The sequence below is a fragment of the Salmo trutta genome, unplaced genomic scaffold (genome assembly GCF_901001165.1).
Source record: "Salmo trutta unplaced genomic scaffold, fSalTru1.1, whole genome shotgun sequence".
Taxonomy (NCBI): domain Eukaryota; kingdom Metazoa; phylum Chordata; class Actinopteri; order Salmoniformes; family Salmonidae; genus Salmo; species Salmo trutta.
In genome coordinates, this window is record NW_021822766.1 from 29,859 (window position 1) to 48,349 (window position 18,491).

The window sequence follows — 18,491 nt, forward strand, 5'->3', positions numbered from 1 at the left end:
GTTCCCTGCGGTTTCAGTACATTATAGACGCTACGATAGCCAGCAATGCATGTTAAAAGGCCTTTTCACACTGCATTGTTCTTAACCACAGGCTGTCTAAGAATGGCTCTGGGCTAGTTTATCAAAAAAATTAAAGAGCTTTAAATCAAAATCAAATTGTATTGGTCACATACACATGGTTAGCAGATGTTAATGTGAGTGTAGCGAAGTGCTTGTGTTTCTAGTTAGGACAGTGCAGTAATATCTAACAAGTAATCTAACAATTCCCCAACAGCTACCGTATACACACACATCTAACAATTAATCTAACAATTCCCCAACAACTATCGTATACACACACATCTAAAGGGGTGAATGAGATTATGTCCATATAAATATATGGATGAGCGATGGCCGAGCGACATTGGCAAGGTGCAATAGATGGTATAAATTATATGAGTAATGTAAGATATGTAAACATTATTAAAGTGGCATTATTTAAAATGGCATTGTTTAAGTGATTAGTGATCCATTTATTAAAGTGGCCAGTGATTAGGTCTCAATGTTGGCAGCAGCCTATGAAATAGTTTAGTGAAATCTGCATAAAAGGAGAGTAATTGCCCATAATTCTGCACCTTTGGATAGTTGATCATCATGATTTAGTGACGGCAAAGAACATGTATGGATGTACTGGGGTTTTAAAGAGACCAACTTCCTGTTCTGTCTGCTGTTGCACTCCAGGGATCAGTAGAGATGTGTTCATATTTCTGCAGGCAGTTGTGTTATTTTGATCAATGTATTTGCAATTTCGACTGTATAATATATCTTTTTTATGAATGTTTTTATGTGTTTAAAAGACAACTACATTTTCAAAATACATTTACTGTTTTTCAAAAGTTGTGTGCCTTGTGGACTCTGTTTTGAAAATCGATAAAAATTTTCCAAAAAGATGCTTGTAAGTGATTGAGAGAATCTATTACATCCAGACAGGTGCTTGTGAGGCCCATGTTACCAGTACATGACTTTAACACATTTCATACTTTATTCTGTATAGTCTTATAATGCAGATATTTCCAATCATAACAAAAAATAGTTTGAACTACTTTATTACTTAGCTATTTGTGTATATTTTTTATCATGGGTATTGTACTGTTGAGGGAAGTTTGCAAGTCAGCATTTCACTGTATCCCGTGAAGAGAAATCTTTGGTTAGAAGATGAACGCACCCCCATTCACAACAGCTATCGTACCGATGTGACCAGCACTATCTAGCTATCACTGATACTGATAATTAACTTGCACAATGTGAAAACACAATACAGACCAACGAAGCGACTCCATTGCCTCTGACTGATTTCTCTTTACAACGACAGGGGGTGCACCGTTCCTGGAGGTACTGCAATACCAGGTCGATGCGTGGAGTGGACGGAGCAAGCCCCTATTCCATCTCCCTGTTCCAAAAATCAATTTAATATATGGTCCCCAGATAGGGGACGTATCAGATATTAAACTGATAAGAACAGATTTTTCTTTTGGAAAAGTTTTATTGATGCATTTTCCTTTAAAACAGCTCACATTTTTAATTCATTTTTACACATAAAAACGGCATAAAGTGCATAAAAACCAGCATTACATTACAATTATTGTTTTTTTAGAAAAGGTACAAGTTGTTCATTTAAAACAATAAGACCAATCATGCATAAAAGTACCCTTTTTTGTAAAAACCAATCTGATAAAAGCCATTTAAAATGTGTATTAATGATTTAACAAAGTAAAACATTTTTTAAGACATGGAAAGCCTGTCAAGAAGTCCCTTTGTTAAAAAGCTGTCTTTAGTCCTTTGTACAGGAACGGGGTGAGTCCTTATCAAAAAAGCTTCCTCATGCTCTTCCGAATTGACTCCGCACCCATCCGTCAGGGCCCAGAGGAGACCCCTCCCCTAGGCACGTCGCCCTAGGCTCCGCAGAGCTGTCAGGCCGTGGCCGCCGGGACCTCAGGTGTTGTGGGGGACCCTTCGCTTGGGGTCGAGGCCCCCTTTCGTTCGTACCACCCCAGGGCTTCCGTGGCTACCAAAGCCACTGCCTGGGGGGTGGTCTCTACCTGTTTTCCTACCAGCAGGTTGCGGGAGGACCACAATGCGTCCTTCAGACACGTGAGGGTGGGCCAGAGTTTTGTGAAGGCCTTTGGTGAAATAGGCCTTCGGCCCACCCCATACAGCACGAGCTGCGGCGTTAGGTCCTCCCCTGCTGGCAGACGTGGGGAGATCAGGGGGCCTGCTTCCTTCCACAGGTCCCTTGCAGCTCTGCACTCCCAGAGCAAGTGCCTCACCGACTCTTCTTGGCCGCAGCCTGGTCGGGGGCACGCGGATGTCCTCGCCATGCCCCGGGAGTGCATAACGGCCCCGACCGGGAGGATCTCATGGGCGACCATCCAGGACAGGTCACGATGCCAATTCAGCAGAGCAGGATGGGCCACGTTGCGCCAAACCGTTGTGGGCTCACCTATAGCGAGCCCGCGCACTGGACACACCGGTTCCCGTTCCTGCACAAGAGAGAAAAGAGAGCGGTGTTTAGTTAAAACTGTGACAGGCTCCTTTTCCAGTTTAAAATGTCTTAAAAATGTTTTGAGCTGAACATAGTGTGTGGGGAGCAGGAAAGAGACTGGGGCTCGCAGGTCGACTGGGATCAGCCTCAGGGATCTGAGGTAAGACCCCAGCCAGAACCGTGCGAGGGCCTGGGTCTTGTTGCTGGCCGGGGAGGTGGCGAGAGTCAGATGTAACGCTGTGTAGCGGCTGCCCAGGAACAAGTAGAGGTCAGGCAAGCCTTTCCCCCCCCTGAACCTGGGCCTCTTCACCACCTCCCTCCTCAGCCTCTCCCACTTGCTTCCCCACAGGAAATAAAACAGCATCCGGTCCAGAGCTAAAAGAGTTGTTCGTGGGGGGATAAAAACAGAACTGATTAATAAAAGCACAGGTAAAATCACAGCCTTGATGATTAAAACCTTGCCCTCAAAAGTCAGCCGTCTCAGTCCCCAAAAACCCAGTCTCTGTCTTACGGTCCCTAAAATCCCGGTCCAATTGCCACTACCTCCTCCCTCCCTGTCAAATTTTACCCCCAGAACCCTTATGTCCGTCATTTTGACTGTCAGTGGTAGTCTGGTCAAGTCTGAGTCTGCCCACGGTCCGAAGAATTGGGCCTCTGTCTTGTTCCTATTCAGTCTCGCCCCAGAGGCTTGTCCGTACCAGTCAGTCCTGTCCAGGGTCCTGTCGACAGATAAAAGGTCGGTGCATAAAATGTTGACGTCGTCCATGTAAAAAACGCACTTGGCGGTCATCCCCCCACTCCCCGGGATACTCACCCCACTGATCCGTTGGTCCCTTCTCAAGACCTGCGCCAGTGGTTCGATGCAAGCAACAAACAGGAGGGGAGATAAAGGACATCCCTGACGGACGCCGCAGTGTACTCCCACTGCTCTCGACAAATGCCCATTTACAAGGATTCTGCTGGTGATGTCCCCATACAGCAATCCCACCCAAGCTAGAAACCTTTCTGGGAACCCCATTTTTTGCAGTACCTTGAAGAGGTACTGTTGCGAGACCCGATCAAAAGCTTTCTCAAAATCTAAATTTAGGACTATAAGCCGCATATTTCTGTCTCTCGCATAACAGATAGCATCTCTGATCAGTACTAGGCTGTCCGTGATCTTCCTTCCCGGAATGGCACAGGCTTGATCCGGGTGGATCACCTCCCCTAAAACAGAAGACATTCTGAGTGTTAAAACCTTGGTAAAAAGTTTACAGTCAAAGTTTAAAAGGGTAATCGGTCTCCAGTTTGTCAGGTCAGTCCTGTCATTTTTCTTGTGTAAAAGGGTCACGATTCCTACTCTAAAACTGTCAGGTAGTCTGTCGAGTTGTTCGAAGTCAGTAAAAACAGTCAGAAGTTCATCGGCTAAAACATCCCAAAAGGTCAGATAAAACTCCAAAGGGAGGCCGTCCTCCCCCGGTGATTTACCCCTCTTAAAATGTCTCAGTCCTTCGTTGAGTTCAGTCATTGTCAGATCTTTCGTTAGGTCGTCCGTGCTGGGTATAGTCCTGTCAATGTATGTTAAAACGTCCTCCATAATTTCCTCACATACATCTTTTACCCCGAACAGTTCCCCATAAAACTCCTCGACCACTTCTTTTATTTTCTCTGTGTCTGTTTTTAAAACCCCATCTTTATCTTTTAACCCTGTCATTATCCTACCCTTGCTAACTATCTTCTTAAAAAAGTACCTAGTGCACTTCTCCCCCTCTTCTAATTCCCTTTCCTTACTTCTTAAAATAACCCCCTTGCTCTTATATTCTGCTAAAAATGCCATTTCTTTCTTTACTTCTTTGATTTCTTGGTTAAAATCAAAGCCCTGTTGGCGTAGGTTAAAATACCGTTCCAGTCGCTTCTGCAGTCCCAACATGCGTCTATCTTGTTTCTTACTTTCCCTCTTTCCTATCTCCCTAAAGAAGGTCCTTGTCTTACCCTTCACCATTTCCCACCACTGTGCTCGTGTATCAAAGAAGTCCTGTAGCGTCTGCCACTGGCTGAACTGCTCCCTGTACTGACTGACTACTCTATCATCTTCTAAAAGGGAGCAGTTCAGTTTCCAGGGCCCTCGTCCTACAGTCACACCCGAAGTTAGTGAGAGGGTGCACGTCAGCATTACATGATCTGAGAAGAAAGCAGGGGTTATTCTAGCATCGGTTGGCGGGCAATCGCGAGTAAGCAGATAATCAATACGAGAGGCTCTGGTGCCGTCACCACTGGTCCAGGTGAAGCCCTCCTCTCTTGGATGCAGGGTTTTAAAACAGTCAGTTAGTTTAAAATCCCTGCACAACCCTTGCAATAAAACACTTGACCTATCTACTTTAAAATCCTCTCCCGCTCCTCTCCTGTCTGCTCTGCTTAAAACACAGTTAAAATCCCCACCCACCACTAGAGGATCCCTCCCCAGCATGTGGGACTGCAGGTCTTCTAAAAGTGTGCAACGGTCATGTTTGTTGTTAAAACCATATACATTTAGCACGTTAAAATTCCTCCCCATAAAGGTACAGTTGGCTAAAAGAGCACGCCCCCCTACCACCACTGTGCTCCCCCTCACCACCACCTGTGGGGTCTTGAATAAAATGGCAACACCATCGTTTTTATTAAAATTGGATCCGCTCCAAATGGAGGGCCCGTGCTGCCACTTCTCCTCCCATTTGCTGTAAGAGGATAAAAAGGGTAGACCACACTCCTGTAATAAAAACACATCTGAATTAACACTTTCTAAAAAGGATAAAACCGATTGTGCTCTAATTTCAGTTTTTACACTCCTAACATTTATGGTAGTGATGTTAAAAGCCATGAAAGAGGTGAGTAAAAACAGTGCTAAAAGAAAAGAAGGCATTAAAACAGTTTAAAAGGGGTTATTTATCGGATCCTTTCTCTCTCTCCCTACGGGGTAAGGGGGGGCTGTAGGGAGAGGAGGTTAAAACAGGGTATAAAAACGATTCCTGGTTAGGAGAGTTGGCAGGGAAGACCCTGGACTCATCCTCCCCCTGGGAGCTCTCCCACTCCAGTTTACCCTTCTTTTCCTCGCCCTGTTCGGGGTCGGAGAGCTCCTCTGCGTTTCTCTTCCGTAGGGGAAGGTGTTCGCCCAGGGTCTCTCCCCCGCCTCCCGTACCCTCCTCGCTTGACAGTGTCGTTTCCGACACTGTCATCATGCTGTCAGACCCACTTGGGGAGCTCTCACTCACCAACTCTCCAAGGCCGTCTTTCTCGGCCCTTTCTCCTTCAGGGGTCACTTCAGTCTGGGGCAGGGGGATTGGGGTGGGGAGGGTTTTTGCCTCCCCTCCCACTTCTTCCACCACTGCGCCTTCCGCGCCCTCCACCTCTCCTGCCACCTCCTCCACTACTGCCACCACTTCCTCCACTACCGCCACCACCTCCTCCTCCACTACCGCCACCGTGGCAACTGCCACTTTCTCCCTCTGGCGCTCGGAAGCCCGGTCCGCAGCCGCCGCCTCCATCCCGCCAGCCCTGACCTTGTTGGCCCAGGAGGAGGGGCAGCTGCGGATGAGGTGGGACCGCTCGCCACAGAGGTTGCACGATCTGCCGTTCGTGCAATCCTCGTAGCGGTGGCCCACCTCCCGGCACTTCATGCAGACCACCTTGTCGCAGGCGCCTGCTAGGTGGCCATGCTCACCACACTTACGGCACAGCTTAGGCTGGTCCTGGTAGTGAACATGGCCCCTGTTCTCTCCGAGGACTATGGTGGATGGGATGGCTTTCAACCCACCATAGCCCACGGGGTCCTCCCTCTGCTGGACAGTAACCCTCCAGGCCCCTGTCCAGATCCCATCGGGATCCTTCACCTGGGTCAGGGGCCCCTTCACATTGCAGTACCTGCCCAGCCATACTGCAACGTCCTCCGGCTGTACCGTTTCGTTGTACATACGGACAATAACGGTTTTAATGCTATTGTCCGTCAGCTTGATCACCTCAAACATAGCTGCCAGGGATCCCTGGGTGTTCTGGGCGTTCTGGAGTTTCCCCCAGAACTCCCTCAGGAAGCTGGCGCCGGCGAAACTAACATCGAAGCCCTTCCCATAAGGGAGGGTTAAGATGTAGTTCACCTGCGCAGGTACAAAACGGAGTTCCTTTTGGAGGAATTTTCTGGAGAAATCCAATCTGGATAACTCCATTGTTTTCCCTCCCTTCTCCTTTAAAAGGAGGCGCACGGCGTGGTGCCTCCGCATGCCAGCCTGTGCTGCTGACATGGTGAAGGCCCACTCCCTTTAACCCAACACCAGTGAAAGGAAAAACAAAAATAGGGGGGGGGGGGGGAGTGTAAACACCCGAGGAAGCTGGCAGGTCCAGCTATGCTAGGCTAACAGGGCCTACCGACACCACGGGACACAAAAACAAACTAACACAGCACCCAGGTGAACTTATCAACAATGGGAAAGACGCAGGGGAAAAATAAAAGGTACACCTAACAAAACAATTAACAAGGGCTAGGAGGCTAGCAGGCCGCACCAGCAGGTCAGACTAAACTAACAAGCTGGTAGGCCAGGAACTAAAACCTCCCAGCTGACAAAGAGAAACAAAAGGAAATTTGAACGGGGGAAGGAGGCTAAAGAAGAATATAGATGGGGGGGGGGGGCAGGAAAAACAAGACAAATACAGCCAAACCTGAGGAGGCTAGCAGGCCAGTCAACCAGACTAAGTTAACAGGCCAGCCAGCAAGAGTCCCACAAGTGGCAACAAAAACCAACAAACAAATACTAGGACCAAGGAAAGTTCGGGTATAGAAAAAAAAAAACAATTTGAAGAGTAGGGATGGGTTAATGGGGGCTACAAAACAACGGAAGGAAACAAACAATGCCTGCCAAACCAAAGGGGCCTGGAGGCTAGCAGGCCAGTCCAGCAAGCAAAACAGGCCGGCTAGAAAGCAAGCCAACCCAGCTAGCAAACACTACAAACAAACGAAAAACAAGGGGGTTAAAACTAAGGGGAAGCTAAAGATATACAGGGATGGGGAAACACGAGGAACACAAACTACTTTTTTTTTTTTTTATGTGAATTAACACAAAACACAACAACAAACTAACATACAAAAAAAAACAAGAAGTAATTAAATTAAACCTTGACTCACCCTACAGGTGCTGATGCACCTGTAGTCCACCACCACCACCAACACCCAAAATTGAGAAAAAAATTATTAAATAATAACAGAGAAAAACAATTTGTGATCACCAAAGCCCAAATCTTCGCTTGATCTTCCGTCGTCATCACACTTGATACATGGCCATTATTTTATCAATTTCGTCACTGCAGCGGCTTATTCACAATAGCTCTCACTGTATATCTTACTTATCCCAGCATCACATGAGTAGACAGATACTCTTCTTCAAACATCAGTAAAACGGATGGACTTTCCTCCTCCTTTCCGTCTCCTACACGGTTTAGTGCTCCGACCACATCAGTAAAACGGATGGACTTTCCTCCTCCTTTCCGTCTACTACACGGTTTAGTGCTCCGACCACATCAGTAAAACGGATGGACTTTCCCCCTCCTTTCCGTCTCCTACACGGTTTAGTGCTCCGACCACATCAGTAAAACGGATGGACTTTCCTCCTCCTTTCCGTCTCCTACACGGTTTAGTGCTCCGACCACATCAGTAAAACGGATGGACTTTCCTCCTCCTTTCCGTCTACTACACGGTTTAGTGCTCCGACCACATCAGTAAAACGGATGGACTTTCCTCCTCCTTTCCGTCTACTACACGGTTTAGTGCTCCGACCACATCAGTAAAACGGATGGACTTTCCTCCTCCTTTCCGTCTACTACACGGTTTAGTGCTCCGACCACATCAGTAAAACGGATGGACTTTCCTCCTCCTTTCCGTCTACTACACGGTTTAGTGCTCCGACCACATCAGTAAAACGGATGGACTTTCCTCCTCCTTTCCGTCTACTACACGGTTTAGTGCTCCGACCACATCAGTAAAACGGATGGACTTTCCTCCTCCTTTCCGTCTGCTACACGGTTTAGTGCTCCAACCACTCCAGGAATCTCCTGTTTAAGATGATGAATATACAGATTTACAGTTCCAATGCTTCTTCAAGAAAGAGTTAAGAAGATATTTACCAAATAAACGAAAGTAAAAAATAATAAAAAGTAACGCAATAAAATAACAGTAACGAGGCGATATACAGGTGGTACCGAGTCAAAGTGCAGGGGTACAGGTTAGTAATGAGGCTATATACAGGTGGTACCGAGTCAAGGTGCAGGGGTACAGGTTAGTAATGAGGCGATATACAGGTGGTACCGGTACCGAGTCAAAGTGCAGGGGTACAGGTTAGTAATGAGGCTATATACAGGTGGTACCGAGTCAAAGTGCAGGGGTACAGGTTAGTAACGAGGCTATATACATGTGGTACCGGTACCGGGTCAAAGTGCAGGGGTACAGGTTAGCAATGAGGCGATATACAGGTGGTACCGAGTCAAAGTGCAGGGGTACAGGTTAGTAACAAGGCTATATACAGGTGGTACCGGTACCGAGTCAAAGTGCAGGGGTACAGGTTAGTAATGAGGCGATATACAGGTGGTACCGAGTCAAAGTGCAAGGGTACAGGTTAGTAACGAGGCTATATACAGGTGGTACCGGTACCGAGTCAAAGTGCAGGGGTACAGGTTAGTAATGAGGCGATATACAGGTGGTACCGAGTCAAAGTGCAGGGGTACAGGTTAGTAACGAGGCTATATACAGGTGGTACCGGTACCGAGTCAAAGTGCAGGGGTACAGGTTAGTAACGAGGCTATATACAGGTGGTACCGGTACCGAGTCAAAGTGCAGGGGTACAGGTTAGTAACGAGGCTATATACAGGTGGTACCGGGTCAAAGTGCAGGGGTACAGGTTAGTAACGAGGCGATATACAGGTGGTACCGGTACCGGGTCAAAGTGCAGGGGTACAGGTTAGTAATGAGACTATATACAGGTGGTACCGGTACCGAGTCAAAGTGCAGGGGTACAGGTTAGTAACGAGGCGATATACAGGTGGTACCGAGTCAAAGTGCAGGGGTACAGGTTAGTAACGAGGCGATATACAGGTGGTACCGGGTCAAAGTGCAGGGGTACAGGTTAGTAACGAGGCGATATACAGGTGGTACCGGTACCGGGTCAAAGTGCAGGGGTACAGGTTAGTAATGAGGCTATATACAGGTGGTACCGAGTCAAGGTGCAGGGGTACAGGTTAGTAATGAGGCGATATACAGGTGGTACCGGTACCGAGTCAAAGTGCAGGGGTACAGGTTAGTAATGAGGCTATATACAGGTGGTACCGAGTCAAAGTGCAGGGGTACAGGTTAGTAACGAGGCTATATACATGTGGTACCGGTACCGGGTCAAAGTGCAGGGGTACAGGTTAGCAATGAGGCGATATACAGGTGGTACCGAGTCAAAGTGCAGGGGTACAGGTTAGTAACAAGGCTATATACAGGTGGTACCGGTACCGAGTCAAAGTGCAGGGGTACAGGTTAGTAACGAGGCTATATACAGGTGGTACCGGTACCGAGTCAAAGTGCAGGGGTACAGGTTAGTAACGAGGCTATATACAGGTGGTACCGGGTCAAAGTGCAGGGGTACAGGTTAGTAACGAGGCTATATACAGGAGGTACCGGTACCGAGTCAAAGTGCAGGGGTACAGGTTAGTAACGAGGCTATATACAGGTGGTACCGGTACCGAGTCAAAGTGCAGGGGTACAGGTTAGTAACGAGGCTATATACAGGTGGTACCGGGTCAAAGTGCAGGGGTACAGGTTAGTAACGAGGCGATATACAGGTGGTACCGGTACCGGGTCAAAGTGCAGGGGTACAGGTTAGTAATGAGACTATATACAGGTGGTACCGGTACCGAGTCAAAGTGCAGGGGTACAGGTTAGTAACGAGGCGATATACAGGTGGTACCGAGTCAAAGTGCAGGGGTACAGGTTAGTAACGAGGCGATATACAGGTGGTACCGGGTCAAAGTGCAGGGGTACAGGTTAGTAACGAGGCGATATACAGGTGGTACCGGTACCGGGTCAAAGTGCAGGGGTACAGGTTAGTAATGAGGCTATATACAGGTGGTACCGGTACAAAATCAAATTGTATTGGTCACATACACATGGTTAGCAGATGTTAATGTGAGTGTAGCGAAGTGCTTGTGTTTCTAGTTAGGACAGTGCAGTAATATCTAACAAGTAATCTAACAATTCCCCAACAGCTACCGTATACACACACATCTAAAGGGGTGAATGAGATTATGTCCATATAAATATATGGATGAGCGATGGCCGAGCGACATTGGCAAGGTGCAATAGATGGTATAAATTATATGAGTAATGTAAGATATGTAAACATTATTAAAGTGGCATCATTTAAAATGGCATTGTTTAAGTGACTAGTGATCCATTTATTAAATTTGCCAGTGATTAGGTCTCAATGTTGGCAGCAGCCTATGAAATAGTTTAGTGAAATCTGCATAAAAGGAGAGTAATTGCCCATAATTCTGCACCTTTGGATAGTTGATCATCATGATTTAGTGACGGCAAAGAACATGTATGGATGTACTGGGGTTTTAAGGAGACCAACTTCCTGTTCTGTCTGCTGTTGCACTCCAGGGATCAGTAGAGATGTGTTCATATTTCTGCAGGCAGTTGTGTTATTTTGATCAATGTATTTGCAATTTCGACTGTATAATATATATTTTTTATTAATGTTTTTATGTGTTTAAAAGACAACTACATTTTCAAAATACATTTACTGTTTTTCAAAAGTTGTGTGCCTTGTGGACTCTGTTTTGAAAATCGATAACATTGTTCCAAAAAGATGCTTGTAGGTGATTGAGAGAATCTAATACATCCAGACAGGTGCTTGTGAGGCCCATGTTACCAGTACATGACTTTAACACATTTCATACTTTATTCTGTATAGTCTTATAATGCAGATATTTCCAATCATAACAAAAAATAGTTTGAACTACTTTATTACTTAGCTATTTGTGTATATTTTTTTACAGTACTGCTGTCATGTTCCAGGTGTAATCAGCATGTCTCTACACTACAGTACTGCTGTCATGTTCCAGGTGTAATCAGCATGTCTCTACACTACAGTACTGCTGTCATGTTCCAGGTGTAATCAGCGTGTCTCTACACTACAGTACTGCTGTCATGTTCCAGGTGTAATCAGCGTGTCTCTACAGTACTGCTGTCATGTTCCAGGTGTAATCAGCGTGTCTCTACAGTACTGCTGTCATGTTCCAGGTGTAATCAGCGTGTCTCTACAGTACTGCTGTCATGTTCCAGGTGTAATCAGCATGTCTCTACAGTACTGCTGTCATGTTCCAGGTGTAATCAGCATGTCTCTACAGTACTGCTGTCATGTTCCAGGTGTAATCAGCATGTCTCTACAGTACTGCTGTCATGTTCTAATCGACCTTCTTCCTCTCAGATCTCCAGGATGCTGGCAGCCAAAGCGTCTCTGGCGATCCGCTACGATGCCCTGGGAGAGGACACAAACGCTGAGATGGGGGTTGAGAACCGTGCCAAGCTGGAGGCCAGACTGCGCCACCTAGAGGAGAAGGGAGTAAGTAGCTGTCTGCCCCTTACTGCTAGAGGCCCAAAACAACCAGCTACATGAGATGCCAAGCAGTGATGATGATGACTAATGTCTACAGTCCTGAAACTACCTGATGCTTTTCAGTCACTACCTCATCTGAGCTTGTATTATTAACCTCTCTGGGCTAGGTGGGATGTTTGCGTCCCACCCTAGTCAACAGCCAGTAGAATCCCGTGGCGCGATATTCAAATACCTTAGAAATGCTATTACTTCAATTTCTCAAACATATGGCTATTTTACACCATTTTAAAGACAACTCTCGTTAATCTAACCACACTGTCCGATTTCAAAAAGGCTTTACAACGAAAGCAAAACATTAGACTATGTCAGCAGAGTACCCAGCCAGAAATAATCAGACACCCATTTTTCAAGCTAGCATATAATGTCACATAAACCCAAACCACAGCTAAATGCAGCACTAACCTTTGATCTTCATCAGATGACAATCCTAGGACATTATGTTATACAATACATGCATGTTTTGTTCAATCAAGTTCATATTTATATCAAAAAACAGCTTTTTACATTAGCATGTGACTAGCATTCCCACCAAACACTTCCGGTGAATTTACTAAATTACTCACGATAAACGTTCACAAAAAACATAATTATTTTAAGAATTATAGATACGGAACTCCTCTATGCACTCGATATGTCCTATTTTAAAATAGCTTTTCGGTGAAAGCACATTTTGCAATATTCTGAGTAGATAGCCCGGCCATCACAGGCTAGCTATTTTGACACCCACCAAGTTTGGTACTCACCAAACTCAGATTTACTATAAGAAAAATTGGATTACCTTTGCTGTTCTTCGTCAGACTGCACTCCCAGGACTTCTACTTCAATAACAAATGTTGGTTTGGTTCCAAATAATCCATAGTTATATCCAAATAGCGGCGTTTTGTTAGTGCGTTCAAGACACTATCCCAAGGGTGAAGAAGGGTGACGCGCCCGGCGCGTTTCGTGACAAAAAATGTGAAAATATTCCATTACCGTACTTCGAAGCATGTCAAACGCTGTTTAAAATCAATTTTTATGCCATTTTTCTCGTAAAAAAGCGATAATATTCCGACCGGGAGTCGTTGTTTTCGTTCAAAGACTGAAAATGTAAACATGGAGTCGTCTCGTGCACGCTCGCGCCAGTCTCATTGTTCTCAGATCGACCACTTACCAAATGCGCTACTGTTTATCAGCCATGGGCTGCACAGTCATCATTCAACGTTCTGGCGCCTTCTGAGAGCCTATGGGAGCGTTAGAAAATGTCACGTTACAGCAGAGATCCTTTGTTTTGGATAGAGATAACAAAGAAGGCCAAGAAATGGTCAGAGGGCGCTTCCTGTTTGGAATCTTCTCAGGTTTTGGCCTGCCAAATGAGTTCTGTTATACTCACAGACACCATTCAAACAGTTTTAGAAACTTTAGGGTGTTTTCTATCCAAATCAAACAATTATATGCCTATTCTAGTTACTGGGCAGGAGTAGTAACCAGATTAAATCGGGTACGGTTTTTTTATCTGGCCGTGCAAATACTGCCCCCTATCCCCAACAGGTTAACCAGTGATATCCTGCTAGTGCCCTACTCGTCCCCTACTCTGCCGGTCTCCTACTCGTCCCCTACTCTGCCGGTCCCCTACTCGTCTCCTACTCGTCCCCTACTCTGCCGGTCCCCTACTCGTCTCCTACTCGTCCCCTACTCTGCCGGTCCCCTACTCGTCCCCTACTCGTCCCCTACTCGTCTCCTACTCTGCCGGTCCCCTACTCGTCTCCTACTCGTCTCCTACTCTGCCGGTCCCCTACTCGTCCCCTACTCTGCCGGTCCCCTACTCTACCGGTCCCCTACTCGTCTCCTACTCTACCGGTCCCCTACTCGTCCCCTACTCTACCGGTCCCCTACTCGTCCCCTACTCTACCGGTCCCCTACTCGTCCCCTACTCTACCGGTCCCCTACTCGTCCCCTACTCTACCGGTCCCCTACCGGTCCCCTACTCTACCGGTCCCCTACTCTACCGGTCCCCTACTCGTCCCTACTCTACCGGTCCCCTACCGGTCCCCTACTCGTCCCCTACTCTACCGGTCCCCTACTCGTCCCCTACTCTACCGGTCCCCTACTCGTCCCCTACTCTACCGGTCCCCTACTCGTCTCCTACTCTGCCGGTCCCCTACTCTGCCGGTCCCCTACTCTACCGGTCCCCTACTCTGCCGGTCCCCTACTCTACCGGTCCCCTACTCGTCTCCTACTCTGCCGGTCCCCTACTCGTCTCCTACTCTGCCGGTCCCCTACTCGTCCCCTACTCTGCCGGTCCCCTACTCGTCCCCTACTCTGCCGGTCCCCTACTCGTCCCCTACTCTGCCGGTCCCCTACTCGTCCCCTACTCTGCCGGTCCCTACTCGTACCCCTACTCTACCGGTCCCCCTACTCGTCCCCTACTCTACCGGTCCCCTACTCGTCCCCTACTCTACCGGTCCCCTACTCGTCCCCTACTCTACCGGTCCCCTACTCGTCCCCTACTCTACCGGTCCCCTACTCGTCCCCTACTCTACCGGTCCCCTACTCGTCCCCTACTCTACCGATCCCCTACTCGTCCCCTACTCTACCGGTCCCCTACTCGTCCCCTACTCTATACCGGCCCCTACTCGTCCCCTACGCTAACCGGTCCCCTACTCTACCGGTCCCCTCAAGTCTACCGGTCCCCTACTCTACCGGCCCCTACTCGTCCCCTACTCGTCCCCTACTCTACCGGTCCCCTACTCGTCCCCTACTCTACCGGTCCCCTACTCGTCCCCTACTCTACCGGTCCCCTACTCTGCCGGTCCCCTACTATTGTACTGACCCTGGTTTCTCACCTTCAGATCAGAAGAATCAGTGGAACAGGCAAAGCCATGGCGAAGTCTGACAAATACCAACACAAGAGGTGAGTTACGCCCGGAGACTACTGTATTGTTACGCCCGGAGACTACTGTATTGTTGACGCCCCAGGAGACTACTGTTATTGTTACCGCCTGAGACTACTGTATTGTTACGCCCTGAGACTACTGTAGTGGTTACGCCCGGAGACTACTGTAGTGTTACGCCCGGAGACTACTGTAGTGTTACGCCCGGAGACTACTGTAGTGTTACGCCCGGAGACTACTGTAGTGTTACGCCCGGAGACTACTGTAGTGTTACGCCCGGAGACTACTGTAGTGTTACGCCCGGGGACTACTGTAGTGTTACGCCCGGGGACTACTGTAGTGTTACGCCCGGGGACTACTGTAGTGTTACGCCCGGGGACTACTGTAGTGTTACGCCCGGGGACTACTGTAGTGTTACGCCCGGGGACTACTGTAGTGTTACGCCCGGGGACTACTGTAGTGTTACGCCCGGGGACTACTGTAGTGTTACGCCCGGAGACTACTGTATTGTTACGCCCGGAGACTACTGTATTGTTACGCCCGGAGACTACTGTAGTGTTACGCCCGGAGACTACTGTAGTGTTACGCCCGGAGACTACTGTAGTGTTACGCCCGGAGACTACTGTAGTGTTACGCCCGGAGACTACTGTAGTGTTACGCCCGGAGACTACTGTATTGTTACGCCCGGAGACTACTGTATTGTTACGCCCGGAGACTACTGTAGTGTTACTCCCGGAGACTACTGTATTGTTACGCCCGGAGACTACTGTATTGTTACGCCCGGAGACTACTGTAGTGTTACGCCCGGAGACTACTGTAGTGTTACGCCCGGAGACTACTGTAGTGTTACGCCCGGAGACTACTGTAGTGTTACGCCCGGAGACTACTGTAGTGTTACGCCCGGAGACTACTGTATTGTATTGTCTACTGTATTGTAGATTGGAAATGATAGGAATGAAGGGTAAATGTAGGACTGGTGATATATGTAATGGGGAATTGATATACACTAACAATCAAACGCAAACAATTCACTGAGATGGTCGCGAAGCAGGAAGGTGTCTCGTGTGCTATAAATTTACCTGCTACTGCACGACTAAAAACACATCTTGTTCGACCGACAGCCTTTAGATCCAATCAACCAACCGTCGACTAATTAACAACTGTGCTGGTGACTAACGTTCTGTCATGTCTCCATAGTGACGTGAAGGTGTACGACCCCTCCGGAGACTCCACCCTCCCCTCTGGTTCCAGGAAGAGGAAGTTTGAGGAGGTGGAGGAGGAAGAGCTGGCCACACCAGTGACCGTCAAAACCAAGAAATCCAAGAAAGATCCTGTGGAAGGTCAGTTGAGTAACTCTGAGCCATAATCCAATTTATATAACCCATTATCCATCCCATAATACACATCCTGTTATATAACCCATTATCCAGAATACACATCCTGTTATATAACCCATTATCCATAATACACATGCTGTTATATAACCCATTATCCAGAATACACATCCTGTTATATAACCCATTATCCAGAATACACATCCTGTTATATAACCCATTATCCAGAATACACATCCTGTTATATAACCCATTCAGAATACACATCCTGTTATATAACCCATTCAGAATACACATCCTGTTATATTATCCAGAATACACATCCTGTTATATTATCCAGAATACACATCCTGTTATATTATCCAGAATACACATCCTGTTATATTATCCAGAATACACATCCTGTTATATTATCCAGAATACACATCCTGTTATATTATCCAGAATACACATCCTGTTATATTATCCAGAATACACATCCTGTTATATTATCCAGAATACACATCCTGTTATATAACCCATTATCCAGAATACACATCCTGTTATATAACCCATTATCCAGAATACACATCCTGTTATATAACCCATTATCCAGAATACACATCCTGTTATATAACCCATTATCCAGAATACACATCCTGTTATATAACCCATTATCCAGAATACACATCCTGTTATATAACCCATTCAGAATACACATCCTGTTATATAACCCATTATCCAGAATACACATCCTGTTATATAACCCATTATCCAGAATACACATCCTGTTATATTATCCAGAATACACATCCTGTTATATAACCCATTATCCAGAATACACATCCTGTTATATAACCCATTATCCAGAATACACATCCTGTTATATAACCCATTATCCAGAATACACATCCTGTTATATAACCCATTCAGAATACACATCCTGTTATATAACCCATTATCCAGAATACACATCCTGTTATATAACCCATTCAGAATACACATCCTGTTATATTATCCATTCATAATACACATCCTGTTATATAACCCATTCATAATACACATCCTGTTATATTATCCAGAATACACATCCTGTTATATAACCCATTCATAATACACATCCTGTTATATAACCCATTATCCAGAATACACATCCTGTTATATAACCCATTATCCATAACATGAGACCGGTTCTCAGCCGTCTGTTAAATTCTATGGTCTCGCGGTGCTTTCTGTTTTCATTCAGAACCAGAGGCGTCAACGGCAGCAGAAGAAACTCCCAAGAAGAAGAAAAAGAAGGCCAAGAAAGCCGAGGCAGTGGAGGAGGCGATGGACGTAAAGGATGAGGAAGAGGAGGCCACCGTCTCTCCCACAGAGGAAGTACGTAGCTGATGGGGACATGCCTCCAGAATATATATTCCTGCTCATCGAAGCCGTTCTGTCTGAACAAACACTAATTTGTTATTTCTTGTGATTTACAGTCGTCGAAGAAGAAGAAAAAGAAGAAAAAGGTGAAGGAGGAAGAGGGAGAATAATGTGGTTGGGGAGAAACTGTATTATATTAGGACTTTTAGTTGTTGTATCTACCAGGGCCGGACTGACTCATGTTTCAGACCGTTTAAAGAGGAGACCTCGAGGTTATTTCAGAATGACCAGCAGCTGATCTGTTAGGAATGAGACTTGATGATGGTGTATAAATCCTCCTGTGGATTTGAGTTTCAGATGAACCTTTATTTTACTGTAACCTTTTATTATTAATAACCAGTTAAAGACCCAATAGACTGGATACAGTATCAGGTTGTATTCATGTTCATGTTAAAACACTTCATTTCTCCACTGGTTTAATGCATTTTTTAAAAGCTGTTTCCCACAAATCTTTGTCCATAAGTGATTAAATCCATTTTCTCAGTCAGCGGTCTTTCCTTTCATTCCAGCTATGGTGGATTCAGACCCCTTGACTTTTTCCACATTGTGTTACGTTACAGCCTTATTCTAACATTGAGGGAAAAGCAATTTAATCAATCTACACACGATACCCCATAATGACAAAGCAAAAACATGTTTAGACATTTGTGCACATTTATTCAAAATACAAAACTGACATATCGCATGTAGTCACTTCACTCCTACC

At 46.4% G+C, this 18,491-nt stretch overlaps 2 protein-coding genes, 1 non-coding gene and 1 pseudogene across 3 annotated transcripts; 2 read left to right on the forward strand and 2 right to left on the reverse strand.

The window, feature by feature from the left end:
• Nucleotides 1-1,349: 1,349 nt before the first annotated feature.
• On the reverse strand, nt 1,350-1,529 carry LOC115184241 (uncharacterized; annotated as a pseudogene).
• Nucleotides 1,354-6,771, reverse strand: LOC115184233 (uncharacterized). The gene is made up of 2 exons (XM_029745263.1): nt 5,749-6,771; nt 1,354-2,519 (listed from the first exon to the last, which is right to left on the reverse strand). The coding sequence occupies exons 1-2, from the start codon at nt 6,769-6,771 to the stop codon at nt 1,950-1,952; spliced, it is 1,593 nt and encodes a 530-aa protein (XP_029601123.1). The 3' UTR covers nt 1,354-1,949.
• Nucleotides 6,772-11,967: 5,196 nt separating this feature from the next.
• LOC115184236 (nucleolar protein 58) lies at nt 11,968-18,272 on the forward strand. The gene is made up of 5 exons (XM_029745265.1): nt 11,968-12,123; nt 15,006-15,067; nt 16,245-16,387; nt 17,607-17,740; nt 17,842-18,272. The coding sequence occupies exons 1-5, from the start codon at nt 11,998-12,000 to the stop codon at nt 17,893-17,895; spliced, it is 519 nt and encodes a 172-aa protein (XP_029601125.1). The 5' UTR covers nt 11,968-11,997; the 3' UTR covers nt 17,896-18,272.
• LOC115184242 (small nucleolar RNA SNORD11B) lies at nt 12,181-12,263 on the forward strand. The gene has a single exon (XR_003874237.1). It is a non-coding gene; the product is annotated as a small nucleolar RNA SNORD11B (small nucleolar RNA).
• Nucleotides 18,273-18,491: the final 219 nt, after the last annotated feature.

Coding starts and splice junctions, on each gene's coding strand:
- LOC115184233 (XM_029745263.1), bottom strand. CDS start 6,771: ATGTCAGCAGCACAGGCTGGCATGCGGAGGCACCACGCCGTGCGCCTC. Junction 2,520..5,748: donor AAGACGGCCTTGGAGAGTTG/GTGAGTGAGAGC, acceptor TCTCTTGTGCAG/GAACGGGAACCGGTGTGTCC.
- LOC115184236 (XM_029745265.1), top strand. CDS start 11,998: ATGCTGGCAGCCAAAGCGTCTCTGGCGATCCGCTACGATGCCCTGGGA. Junction 12,124..15,005: donor GCCACCTAGAGGAGAAGGGA/GTAAGTAGCTGT, acceptor TCTCACCTTCAG/ATCAGAAGAATCAGTGGAAC. Junction 15,068..16,244: donor GACAAATACCAACACAAGAG/GTGAGTTACGCC, acceptor ATGTCTCCATAG/TGACGTGAAGGTGTACGACC.